Source organism: Ascaphus truei, chromosome 6, assembly GCF_040206685.1.
Source record: "Ascaphus truei isolate aAscTru1 chromosome 6, aAscTru1.hap1, whole genome shotgun sequence".
Classification (NCBI taxonomy): Eukaryota; Metazoa; Chordata; class Amphibia; order Anura; family Ascaphidae; genus Ascaphus; species Ascaphus truei.
In genome coordinates, this window is record NC_134488.1 from 26,115,348 (window position 1) to 26,128,099 (window position 12,752).

Below are 12,752 nucleotides of genomic sequence, written 5' to 3' on the forward strand. Positions count from 1 at the left end.
GACTATCCGCAATGGCTTGTGGAACTAAATAGGAAACATGCTAACCTGGGCTAAAAGGAAATAAAGCACGGATTATGCCAACTGGCAGGGGGAGCAAGGAACAGCTCAACTAACTGAGAAAAAGGGTGGTTGCCAAGGCAACTGTCTGAGAAGCCAACAGGGAAAGTTACATTTGTTGCAACATTACACTGAGGAGTAATGGCTGCCTCAGAACATGGAAAATAAACATACAGAGAGCTTCCAGGACAGTGTTCGCATGGCAACTTCTGCAGTTTATTCTCACTTTCTCCGCCGGTAGCACAGAGCTGTTTTCCATGCTGACTACAAGGGATTTTTTTCAGGAAAAAAAAAATGTCCTATCTTAATCTTCTTAAATCAGGTTCTTTTAGGTCTATGTCACTATGTGAGAGAGGCCTAGGAGCCCCATTAATATAGGGTTTGGGCTCATTTTATAGGAATAAAATACACAGTTTAAAAATATCAGTGAGCAGGGGGGAAAAAACTGTAGAGCGTAAAAAGAAACATTACAGTATTGTGAAGACACCTTTAAAAAAAACAACAACAACCCCCCACAAATATAATCCTGGAGGGGGAACTGCCAACAAGGATTCTGGGTAATGACATGGGTAAGCACACTGGGATCACATTTCGCTTCCCATCCATTGTTTACATTGACCTCTCTATCTGTTGCCTGCTGCATTAAACAGCTTGTGTTGGTGCAGAATATTACAACACATCCCAATTTAAGACACCAGAGGGGGCAAGGAAAGCTGCTACATTATGTAGCTGAATTTGATGATCCAGGAGTTGATGAATGTCTGCATTGGAGAACGTCTTACTCTTGGCAGTCGCTGTCATAGCTGAAGGTGCATTTCAGAAGTGTATGCAGGGTCATCAGGCTGATGTGTTCAAACATATCCAGAGACACAGGGTCCTTTGAGGCCAACCTCCTCCACTTAGCCTGTGGAAGCAGAGCAGCCAGAATTGAATGGAGGTCTACACAAGACTAACCTCCCTATTACTGGCACCAACACACTCCAGCTCCCCTCAAGCAGAAAGGGTTTAATATTGTCTGAAAAACAGGGATTTTATTGGCTTGTGAAAGGGGAATAGTCCCAATCTTCACCTTCTCTACAATTACAAGGCAACTCTGTGTCCTCCTCCCTTCGATATCCATCTAGTAACCTTATATTAAGGCAATCTCAGCCACTACGTTTTCTTAGGCTTCACTGCCCAAGGGGCCAAAAAAGCAAGGGGAGGCTTTTGTCAATCAAGTCTACCCGTAGCCCACCCTGTCCTTATTAGAAAGCCAACACAGATATAGAGCGTGTGGGGGAAGGAAGAGGGGCTCTGGCTGCGCAAACTCTTGTTGAACACACAGTGACACAAAAGTAGCCAGAGGAAAACAAACCCTTCTCAAGTCTCAGCTCACCATGTTTACCAACTAACTTTAAAACACGATTTAATGTTAGTTATAGGTGTCAGATTTGGGTAGGAGAGAAAAAAATAAATAAAAATAAATCAACCAATCACTGAGATGTAACCTCTGAAACATGCCACTACCATTAGAACACGTTGGCTCTAGGAGTGACTGCCCATTGAAAGAGCACAGGGTTGGTACTCAGAACAGGGTACGGTGCAGTGTCCAGAAGTCACTTCCAATCAGGGGACACAGATTTACAGGGAACTCTGCTGGTTTCACTGCCCAGCCCAACTCATGGATAGAATAAATGAGACTGGCCTTTAATGGCTATGGTCCGTACATTTGGCAAGGTTGGCAGTGTGGACGCTGTGTCTGCACTGTGCTGTCCTACACTGGGAACTCACATGCATGATGTCTGTGCTCTGGTTAAAGATCTTCACGTAGTGCTTTAGGATGTCAAAGTGAAAGGCAGGCGTCAAGAGGCGCCGGTGTTGCCCCCATTTCTCTCCCTGGCTGAGCAGGAGACCATCCCCTACAAGACAAAGTTGAACCATTTGAAGAAGGCTATTTAGCATTGTGAAAGATACACATATATTATGTTTCATTCTTAATGCAGTTTCCCAGCCCATCTATCCTAAAGGACAGAGACTGGACTAACAATGAATTTGCAAAGGATGTAAAAGGCATGGGCATATCTTTAACATTCATGGGAACACTTAGTCCGCTGTGACAGGGATTACAGTTGCAGTTCCAACTCCCCGTAATGCCCTTTAAAGCAGATATCTAACTGTATTATTGTTTTCCTTGCCAATTTTTGATTTTCCTTCAACAGGCCCAAAAGCCTGCGGTAGAGTGTCCCAACAGCAACCTGTGCTCCTTGGTGAAGTGGAGCAAATCGCCTACCTGCAGCCCAAATGTATTAACTCTCTGTTATCCTGAGAGTGTCTGATACAGCTGTTAGAAGTCCAGTGATGTAAAAAGAAAGTACCATGGGCAGATGGGGGAATGCTCCGTCTCTCTCTGTAGTAGAACCAAGTCCTGTGTCCTGTCTCTCTCTGTAGTGGAACCAAGTCCTGTGTCCTGTCTCTCTCTGTAGTGGAACCAAGTCCTGTGTCCTGTCTCTCTCTGTAGTAGAACCAAGTCCTGTGTCCTGTCTCTCTCTGTAGTGGAACCAAGTCCTTGCTTCACTGCACTCCTATTATAACAATTAAACAAAAGACACCCTATGGGCAGCACTCGTTGTGAGCAAATATGAATTGGTGATAAATTTAAAATTAAAATGCTTTAATCGTATAATTTAAAATAGATGTCAAAATTGTTGAAAAAATGGTCAACTGACTGTGGTGACAAAATACAAAGAAAACAGACAAAAATATATAAAATACTATAACTGAGATCTAGGGGGGGAGGTGGAGAGCCCACCTAGCTGCTAACTAGCAGAAATCAACAATCAAGGACTGTAATAGTCAACCCCCTAGTTCAGCAATAACAAGGTTAAAAGGCCTGTAAAGTGGATACAGGTGACGGAGAACTACCCATGCAAAGGTATATACCTATGTGCTATGCACAATAGATTGAGAGCTCACTAATTGCTATTTGATAGTCCACAATGAAGATGGTGAGGAATACCATAAATTAAGGGCTTAAAGCAATCCTAATTATAGGATGGTTAATATGGTAGGCAATGTGTTATATTATAGTGTGCACAAGAGCTCACAAAGTGTGGTACTTAGCTCTGGGGCACGGTTCTAGTCCGTATCCAGTTATAGCCCCCTAACATAAATGTGCCACTTAAACATGCTTAATAATACCTCACAATATACACATAGGTCAGTCAGTGACTATCAATAGCTATATGTACAAGAGCTTACAAAAAATGTATTTTACAGCTCTGGGGCACGGATCTAGTCCGTATCCAGTTATGGCCCCCTAATTCAAATGTGTCACAGTAACAGATAGGTAAACAGACTGTGATAACGTAGTGAGCAAACACATAAATGAGCCGAGGGGAGAGGAAATGCACGCAATGAAAAAAGTAGTCAGCAGCAATTGCATTTACACGTGCTGGGTGAGGTAATTGGATATATACCGCATCCCTGTGTTAAGCCCTCGTCAGGGTTAATATCGCGGAGTAACGCTGACATAAGCAATTGTACCTGTGGTTCCTGTTCAAAGTCCTGCTGCCATAAGATACCACATAAAGTACCTGGTGTCTATGATGTATGGACCCAGACTCCCTTAACACGCGTCTCGGCTCTGTACAGAGCCTCTCACCCTCTGCTCGGCATGGGGACGTCAATGCGTGATGACGTCAGTCCTGTAGCCGCCTCCCACCTGACGTACGTTTCGCTGGGGCGCTTTATCAAAGGTGGTGATAAAGCGCCCCAGCGAAACATACGTCAGGTGGGAGGCGGCTACAGGACTGACGTCATCACGCATTGACGTCCCCATGCCGAGCAGAGGGTGAGAGGCTCTGTACAGAGCCGAGACGCGTGTTAAGGGAGTCTGGGTCCATACATCATAGACACCAGGTACTTTATGTGGTATCTTATGGCAGCAGGACTTTGAACAGGAACCACAGGTACAATTGCTTATGTCAGCGTTACTCCGCGATATTAACCCTGACGAGGGCTTAACACAGGGATGCGGTATATATCCAATTACCTCACCCAGCACGTGTAAATGCAATTGCTGCTGACTACTTTTTTCATTGCGTGCATTTCCTCTCCCCTCGGCTCATTTATGTGTTTGCTCACTACGTTATCACAGTCTGTTTACCTATCTGTTACTGTGACACATTTGAATTAGGGGGCCATAACTGGATACGGACTAGATCCGTGCCCCAGAGCTGTAAAATACATTTTTTGTAAGCTCTTGTACATATAGCTATTGATAGTCACTGACTGACCTATGTGTATATTGTGAGGTATTATTAAGCATGTTTAAGTGGCACATTTATGTTAGGGGGCTATAACTGGATACGGACTAGAACCGTGCCCCAGAGCTAAGTACCACACTTTGTGAGCTCTTGTGCACACTATAATATAACACATTGCCTACCATATTAACCATCCTATAATTAGGATTGCTTTAAGCCCTTAATTTATGGTATTCCTCACCATCTTCATTGTGGACTATCAAATAGCAATTAGTGAGCTCTCAATCTATTGTGCATAGCACATAGGTATATACCTTTGCATGGGTAGTTCTCCGTCACCTGTATCCACTTTACAGGCCTTTTAACCTTGTTATTGCTGAACTAGGGGGTTGACTATTACAGTCCTTGATTGTTGATTTCTGCTAGTTAGCAGCTAGGTGGGCTCTCCACCTCCCCCCCTAGATCTCAGTTATAGTATTTTATATATTTTTGTCTGTTTTCTTTGTATTTTGTCACCACAGTCAGTTGACCATTTTTTCAACAATTTTGACATCTATTTTAAATTATACGATTAAAGCATTTTAATTTTAAATTTATCACCAATTCATATTTGCTCACAACGAGTGCTGCCCATAGGGTGTCTTTTGTTTAATTGTTATAATTCTGCTCCTTCCCCTTATTGCACCGTTGTTAATTCTTTCTTGATTAGAGGCTGATGCGAGGGTTTCCACTCCTTTCCCCCTTTCCCATTGTTGTTTCACTGCACTCCTACCTACAGGTGAACTCTATACTGCCGTCTACTAAAACTGCAGACAAGGGATCTGTAAGTTCCAGGATGCTGTGTATATTTACCCTGCTGTCAGCGACCTGCGCTCAAATGTCTAGAGGACCCCATTCTATTTCTCAGTAGCGTATGTCAAATATTTACAGGTACACATTTGCACATGACATTGTTCATCCCGATAACGCAACACATCCTGGTACAATGCAGAATTATCTGAGCGTATCCCACCCCAACGCATCAGAGGGGACCATGACTCTTGCTACATCTGTGAATAAAGCATCTGCAGCTCTCGCTATATAAGCAGTCGTGGCAAAGGAATAGCCGCGGCACATAGTCCTGTGTGATTTGGATTTGGGTTTCATTGAGCTAGTAATAGTCTAACTTAATACTGTCGCTAACGACACTGGGATACTATGGGGCATATTGTGTGACCTCTGTCAGCACCGATCCATGCGATCTGCACAGGAAAGTGCCATTGACGTTAATGGGGCTTTCCGGGCAGATCGGCGCTAACGGAGGTTTCAGAATATGCCCCTATGGCTCCTATTCAGTAGCACACTTAATGCATCAGTTTCCATCCAACTAAACAAAAGTTGATGCATCGGTAACTCTGCGTTACCCCCCACGTTCAAGAAGGGTCTGCGACTTCAAGAAATATAAATGTATTGGTGAAAACAGGGAGCCACGAAACTGTGTTTTTCCCCCTGCTGTGGCCTGTACCAACCACCAGGGGGAGATGTAACATAGGGAATGATAAACATTTAATCAGCGGGTTTTGACATCTGCAGTACCTGCACTTACACTTAATTCTGTTTTCTATGTAAATGTACTATGGTCTTCCAATAACATAAGAAAGGAGACTTCACCAGCAGCAAAGGGTTCTGTATAGTAAGAGAACTGGCCTTCCTCTGGATCAACATAAATAAACTAACTGTATGAATATCTCATCCAGTGAGTAACAAAGGAGGGAGTAGCGGGTATGATGCCTTTTATTGGACCAACAAGTAGTTGATGTTACAAACTTTTGAACCTCTCGGGGTCCTTCATTGGGTTACCCTGACCCTGGGAGGCTCCAAAGCTTGTAACATATCAACTACTTGTTGGTCCAATAAAAGGCATCATACCCGCTACTCCCTCTCCCTCCTGTGTTACTACATGGAAGAAAGGACCAACACGCCCCCCCACCCTTCTTGGCCTCTCATCCAGTGAGAATTTAGCAAAGTCCATTTGAACTCAAAAGCACATGTCTTTTTCCCAACCTACACTACCGTATCACTATGGTGAAATCCTGCGTGTTGTAATTTAACAAAAGTGCTTTTCAACCTTTTATTAATATTGTAAAGTGAAGAACACACTCTTAGCCAGCGGCCAAAGTGTGATGGGGTAACTTGGGGGTTCAGGGTACCACTACTCCTTAACACATTACAGTACCACAGACTACCACTAGTTTTGCACTGAGAAACGTATGGTTCTTTTTTTCTGGTTAGAGAAGTCCCCCCTTCCCCTTTCTGCGAAGTATTCATCTTTATGTGGTCAGAATAGCTGTTCCTCAATGTTAAATGAAAGTAGAATATTTTTTCAATCAGACACTGACACTACTCTTTAAACCAGTGCTGTGAAATATATTTAACATACTATTTGCTTCAGAGATATATATATATATATATATATATATATATATATATATATATATACACATACACACATACACAAATACATACACACACATATTCCCATATATATAACAAATGGAAATATTACTGTATGCACATTCGCATGTCTTAGGCCTCGGTCCCGCTGCGCTCGTTGGCGCGGGCGGCAATGTCGCGAGTTCCCCACCAGCAGGGGAATCCTCGCGAGCCGGTCCCGGTCCCCACTGGCGGCACAGCTGACTACACGCTGTGGCGCGTCAGCCGCTAGGAGACACCACAGAATGGTGTTTTCTAGCTTTGACGCGTGACGTGTGTGGCTGTGAGCCAATGGGGAGGGGAGGCTTCGGGAGGAGGAGAGGCTTCGGGGAGCGGGGAGGAGTGTGGAGTGAAAGCAGGTGAGTGCCTTTCTCTGTGTGTGTGTCTGTGTGTGTGCGTGCCTGTCTGTGTGTGTATGTGTGTGCCCGAGTGCGTGAGTGCCTGCCTCTGTCTGTGTGTGTGTGTGTATGAGTGCGTGAGTGCCTGCCTGTGTGTGCGCGCGTGTGTGTATGAGTGCGTGAGTGGCTGCGTGTGTGTGTGTGTGTGTGTGTATGTATGTATGAGTGCCTGCGTGTGTGTGTGTTTAATACTTACCGAAGCTCCAGCCCGAGTCCGTGGAGGGAGGGGGGGGGAGAGTAGCGGGTCCCTCCGCTCAAGCCACGCCCCCCCTCCCTGTCAAACCGCCCACCACCCGCCCACCTCCCGCTCCGGCTCCCGCTCCCTACAGACCGCATATCGCGGTCTGTGTATCTCAGCGCACCGCCTGTCAGCAGTGCGGGTGCGCTGACTCTGGGAGCGGGGCCTTAGCCTTAGACAGGTCTGCAACCCCGCCTTTCACCATTATCTCCCAGCGTACAGTGCTTCCACTGCAAGAGAGTCTGGGAAATTACATGCAAATGAGCACACGGTGTCACCTTTCGCTTCAAAACCATATAACATGGTCCCCTGTAAGCTTTTGCTTGAGGCATTTCACAGCTTTGAGCACAACCAGTCTAAGGCCTCGATCAAACAGGCTGCTACACGGAGGCGCGTTGACGCGTTCAAGAGCCTCTGTCTGCTGGGCAATGTGTGAACATCCTCAGCAGACAGAGTGACGCAATTGGGGGCGAAACTTTAAAAAAAAAAAAAAAGTGTGTGTGTTTGTGATTGGCTGGAGAAGCACACGTGACGCGGCTGCCGCCTGAAATGTCAACTTCAGTTGAAAGCTCGAGTTGCATCCGCGACGACGCTGCACTTCCCCGCCGGGGGGTCGTTTTCTGTTTGAAAACTCCCACAGCACACAGCGAAAGAGCGGCACACGCACATCGCATCGCGTCCTGTCTGAGCGAGGCCAAGACATGCGAATGAGCACGCCGTAATATTTCCATTTGCTATATGCCTTACTGCGGAGGGTTTTTGTCACTTTTTTTACCCACCATAACTTAACTAAGTGTAATATATATGTATATATATATATACATATGTCCTCCATTTTTGTACTTTAAGATGAACAGCTGCGGCCGTTTTCTGGAAGGGAAATATAGGGATTTAGCAGCGGCAAGTAGATTTCTGTCCCAATGTTGGAAAACCTGATATAAAAAAATAAATGAAAGGAAACTCACCTAACCAGGGTCTCAGGAAACCGTAGAACAATTCATCTTTAGGAGCAATAGCAGCTGGAAAGGAAGAAAAGTTACATTGTACTGTATTATCATTACATCTCTCCATACAGTATACGGTGATCAGGTGGTAGATATCAATTAATAAGACACACAGTATGTGGGAGGAGAGGCGTGCTTCTTATATGCAGGAGAGTGAAGGCGGTAAGAGGGATGTCCTGGTTATCTCAAGAAAGAGAGGAGAAGTACTATATGTATCCATAATGTCTCTGTATTAGTAGGAGGTATGTGTCCCTGATGTTTCTTTATTAGTAGGAGGTATGTGTCCCTGATGTCTGTATTACGAGAGGATGAGAGGTATGTGTTCCTAATATCTGTGATATTAGGTAGGGTGTGAGAGGTACGTGTTCCTAGTTTTTCTGCAGAAGTAAGGGGTATGATTGCATGTGCCCGAGTTGGAGTAGGCTTCCCATCCTCTCACGGCCAGGCCCCGTCTCTCTCTCAGATGCAGGCCTCTATCACTATGTCCCACACCGACGGGCCTATCTGACGTCAGCGCCCTGGAAGTATGCTCGGCCCAGCTTCCGGCACGTGACGGCACGGAGGGAGGCCCGGTGTGGGACAGAGGGGCCTGCAGGTCGGGCCCAACTTGCAGTGTCGGACGGCCGGGCCCCCCGCAGACCAAATATATTGGCGGGAGTGAGGTCTTTTTAAAATGTGTTGGGGGGGGTGTGGGTTTTTTTGGTATGTATTTTGTGGGGGGGATTGAGTGAGAGTATGGTAATTGTCGGAAAGTGGGGGCGAGTGAGAGGGGGGGGGAGGGAATGAGGAAAAGTAAAACCACCGGGGGGATGATGGTGGGGGGGGGGGCGGAGAGGAGGAGCTGGACGTTATTCTAGTCCTGGGCCCCAGGAAATCTGTCTGGGCCCTGTCTATGTATTTAGGATAAAGTCGCAAAACATTATGAAAGACCAGGACTTACAGCACTCTCACAACCTCAGAGAACGGGCGGAAACATACTTTGTATAAATATATTCAACAAAGAGAGACAGTTTTGCACAGACAAATGGTGCATCTCCAGCAACAACACAAAGGACGCAAACAAGCCACAGTACACAGCGGAAACGGCATCGCGTTTATATTACCATCATCTTTTGTTTCTGGGGTAATTTCTTACAACGCGGAGGTACCACACATGTTAAAAAGGTGGAGTATTGACACAGCACGTCCATCCAAAGGTTGACAGTGACAACCTGTAGCATATCTTGTCTGTCCTCCCAGGCAGTTCTCATACCAGTGACAGAAAACGGCAGTATACTGAATGAGAAGTCAAGAAATCTTACCGGTGTATTGACTATAACAAGAGTTATGTTATCGCTGCTTGTATGTATATTGTGGAATGGCACAGTCCGGGTTGCCAAAATATTGTCCTACTCAGATGAGAAAATGTGCCATGTATTTGCCTGAGGGCTGTTGTGTTAGCATATTTTAGAAATAGAGGATTTTAAGCAATGCTGGCCCATGTAAGTCAATAGGCTGCAAGGTGCCGTATGGCTTAGCATCACTTATGGTTTAGACCAGGGTGGCAAACACCAGTCCTCAAGCTCAGGTTTTCAGGATATACCTGCTTTACCGCCAGTGGCTCAATCATTGGCTAAGTTGTTAACTGAGCCACCTGTGCTAAAGCAGGGACATCCTGAAAAACGGACCTGCTGGTGGCCCTTGAGGACTGGATTTGCCCACCCATGGATCTAGCCAATATCTGGACCTGTTTTTTGTGTACAGTAGATGGTGAGCCCACAAAGGCCTCTATGAAAGTAACAGGTTGCAGAGAGTTAATCCCAAAATGATTGAGGCTGGGGGAGATAGGTTACTTCAGGATGATAACATTCTTGCCCTGTTGCTTTAAAACGCATGAAATTAAAGATGGAAGGAGGTTTAAAAAGACGTCATGTGGCAACCAGCATGAGCTTACATTAACCGAGTTATGTAGAGAACATGTTGGTTTCTGGGATATGGAAAGAGAGCATGGAGTGGGCAAGATTACGTATGGGACAAGACATCTATGAGGAGAATTATTGGGGGAATAGTGTCGATCTGGTGTGAATAACAGAGAAATACATAAAACCACCATGGGCTGAGAAGACAGCTTGGGAATAGGTTATTTAAGTAATGGCTTTGTAATTTAATTACTCATTATCTGTGTGTTATGTGGACAGAGTTGGCTAGGTTATCCGGAATACAATGGAACCAGCTAGTAAATGGGTTTAGAAAGTGGACCAAGTCACCAAGTGGTCTGTGTTATTCAGGACAGTACAAGTTGCACGGACAGAAGGAAGTTCTAGCAGTGTGGAGGCTTGATGCCTTTATGATCTTCAATGGTAAAGTGACCATTATTAATCTGTCTGAGTGTCCCTATTAAAGTGAGGTTGACCTCAGCTCAAGTCTGATGAGTTCCACACTTTTCAACACAGACAAGCACATAAATGCTCAAGGGTGCAAGCAGCAGCAGCAATTTAGGGGGACCAGGTGTAAAATCGGCTACCTGCCACCTGAAGCACCGGCTTAATGCTAGTGGGGTGGAAAAGCCTCACGATGGGATAACAAAGACTAAACCACCAGGAGCAGGCATAGACGTTGCTCTTCACCAATCCGTCCACCACCAGTAATCCTTCTTCGTTGTTGCTGATCTAGAGTGAGGGGAAGGGAGAAGAAGCAGATATGTGGACAGCTATTACCACACAAGTCTGTACTGTACTGTACCATGGTGCCATGAAGCAAGGGCTCAACCTCACCATATTTTGAGCCATCCAATGGAGATGACCCGACTCTCTTCAGCAATGCACATGGTAAAACTCTCTGGGTATAGTTATTCCCTTGCCCGGAAGAGTTTGAAATCGAAACGTATCTAGTCCCGAATGCTGAAACTACCTGCTCTGAGGAGCTTACAATCTAAATGTTATGTACCTGTAGTTCGCCAATGTAAGTACCACTATGGAAATAATGGTTGATTCCATACATAAGAGCTTACAATCAAACCATTACACCAAGACACCAGTATAGTGCCGCAGCAGGCTTCCTTATCCTGACTTGTGCATTATGCAGGGATATTCTGCACTGGCTACGGGATGTTATGTTTTCTGGGGGAGCAATGTCACATGTGATATCTGCACTCCGCTCTGTACCCTATACAGCGAAATAGAAACTGTTAATCTGTTCCCGAAAGAGCTTACAGTTTCATATTTGTCTTTGATAGACTACGGTTTAAAGTGACTTATTGTACAAAACAATTCACTCATTACTCAATAGAATTAAACGGAGGTAGCCGTGCTAGTCCAGTTGCAATAGTACAAAACAAACGAGTACTTCAGTATTAGGCGATACAGTACCTTTTTTATTTGTACAAACCATTGTTATTTATTTTTTTCCATTTTATATTTTCGGTCAAACGTTGGAGAATTTTTGTCAGGTCAAGCGATAGAGAGTTCCCCAAAGTTTCTCTGAATTGAACAAAGATGCAAAAAAACCAAGATAACAATCTTAAGAAAATAAGAAAGTCAGAGGAACAGAGGAATGATAAATACACAGACGGGGCAAAAAATGGATGAAAGGGACAGTGAGAAATGTAGAGAACCAAACATCCAGCAGTAGTGAGGGAGCAATCTTTAGACGATTGTAAAAAAAAGTTTTGTTAGACCAAAGTGCAGTGCCACTCCAAAACATGGCACTGTGTATTTTATGCCTGTACTATAATTAAAGTACTGTAGTGTTTAACTGCGTTACAACCCGCCCATCCATATTACTTAATATCTTTACTTGTCACGCACGGCACACCTGTGAGCACGTGACCTGCATACAGGGCAAGGATTAATACGCAGCTCTGTAGCAGCCCACTTTTCACATTCGCTTTGGTCCCTCAAATGAACAATGTCTGCCCTCACTCCGTCCCACCACCTGTCAGGAGCAGCACACAAGTGAGCACGTGACTTAGATATGCAACATGGGTTAATACACACGGCTACTCTAGCCAACTCGCCTTTCTCCTGCGCAAGGTACTTTCCATTAGCTAATATTAACCCCTTACGCAATTGCAAATCATATTTATACGTCGCCACCACCCAAGAATTATGCAAAATATGTATAATTAATATATCTCTCCTGGGGTCTCAGGTCCCTGTTTATTATAGAAAAAACTATACACTTAACACACAAAATCTGTTGTAGCAAAATGTGTCCGAAAATGTAAATACTCTCTACAAAGCGTGCAAAAGTTCATTTAGAGCCCCAATGCATTAATCATTAAAGAATTGCTTAATACTGTATATATAAAAATACACTGCTTTTTACAGAAGAAAAAAAAAGGATTACAAGAACATACAGT

The 12,752-nt window shown here is 44.6% G+C and overlaps 1 protein-coding gene and 1 long non-coding RNA gene across 5 annotated transcripts in view; one reads left to right on the plus strand and one right to left on the minus strand.

Moving 5' to 3' along the window:
- Nucleotides 1-12,752, plus strand: part of LOC142496411 (uncharacterized) — a 510,055-nt gene that overhangs the window by 32,195 nt on the left and 465,108 nt on the right. The gene's annotated exons all lie outside the window — the stretch shown is intronic.
- Nucleotides 1-12,752, minus strand: part of LOC142496780 (ultra-long-chain fatty acid omega-hydroxylase-like) — a 52,299-nt gene that overhangs the window by 11,872 nt on the left and 27,675 nt on the right. For 2 of the 4 annotated variants that reach the window (XM_075603706.1, XM_075603707.1), the window contains exons 3-6: nt 10,917-11,061; nt 8,375-8,428; nt 1,828-1,955; nt 840-961 (exon numbers count right to left, since the gene is read on the minus strand). In XM_075603706.1, coding sequence (XP_075459821.1) covers nt 840-961; nt 1,828-1,955; nt 8,375-8,428; nt 10,917-11,061 — 449 coding nt within the window. The remainder of the gene's footprint in view (nt 1-839; nt 962-1,827; nt 1,956-8,374; nt 8,429-10,916; nt 11,062-12,752) is intronic. The other 2 variants (XM_075603708.1, XM_075603709.1) reach the window with 1 other exon arrangement.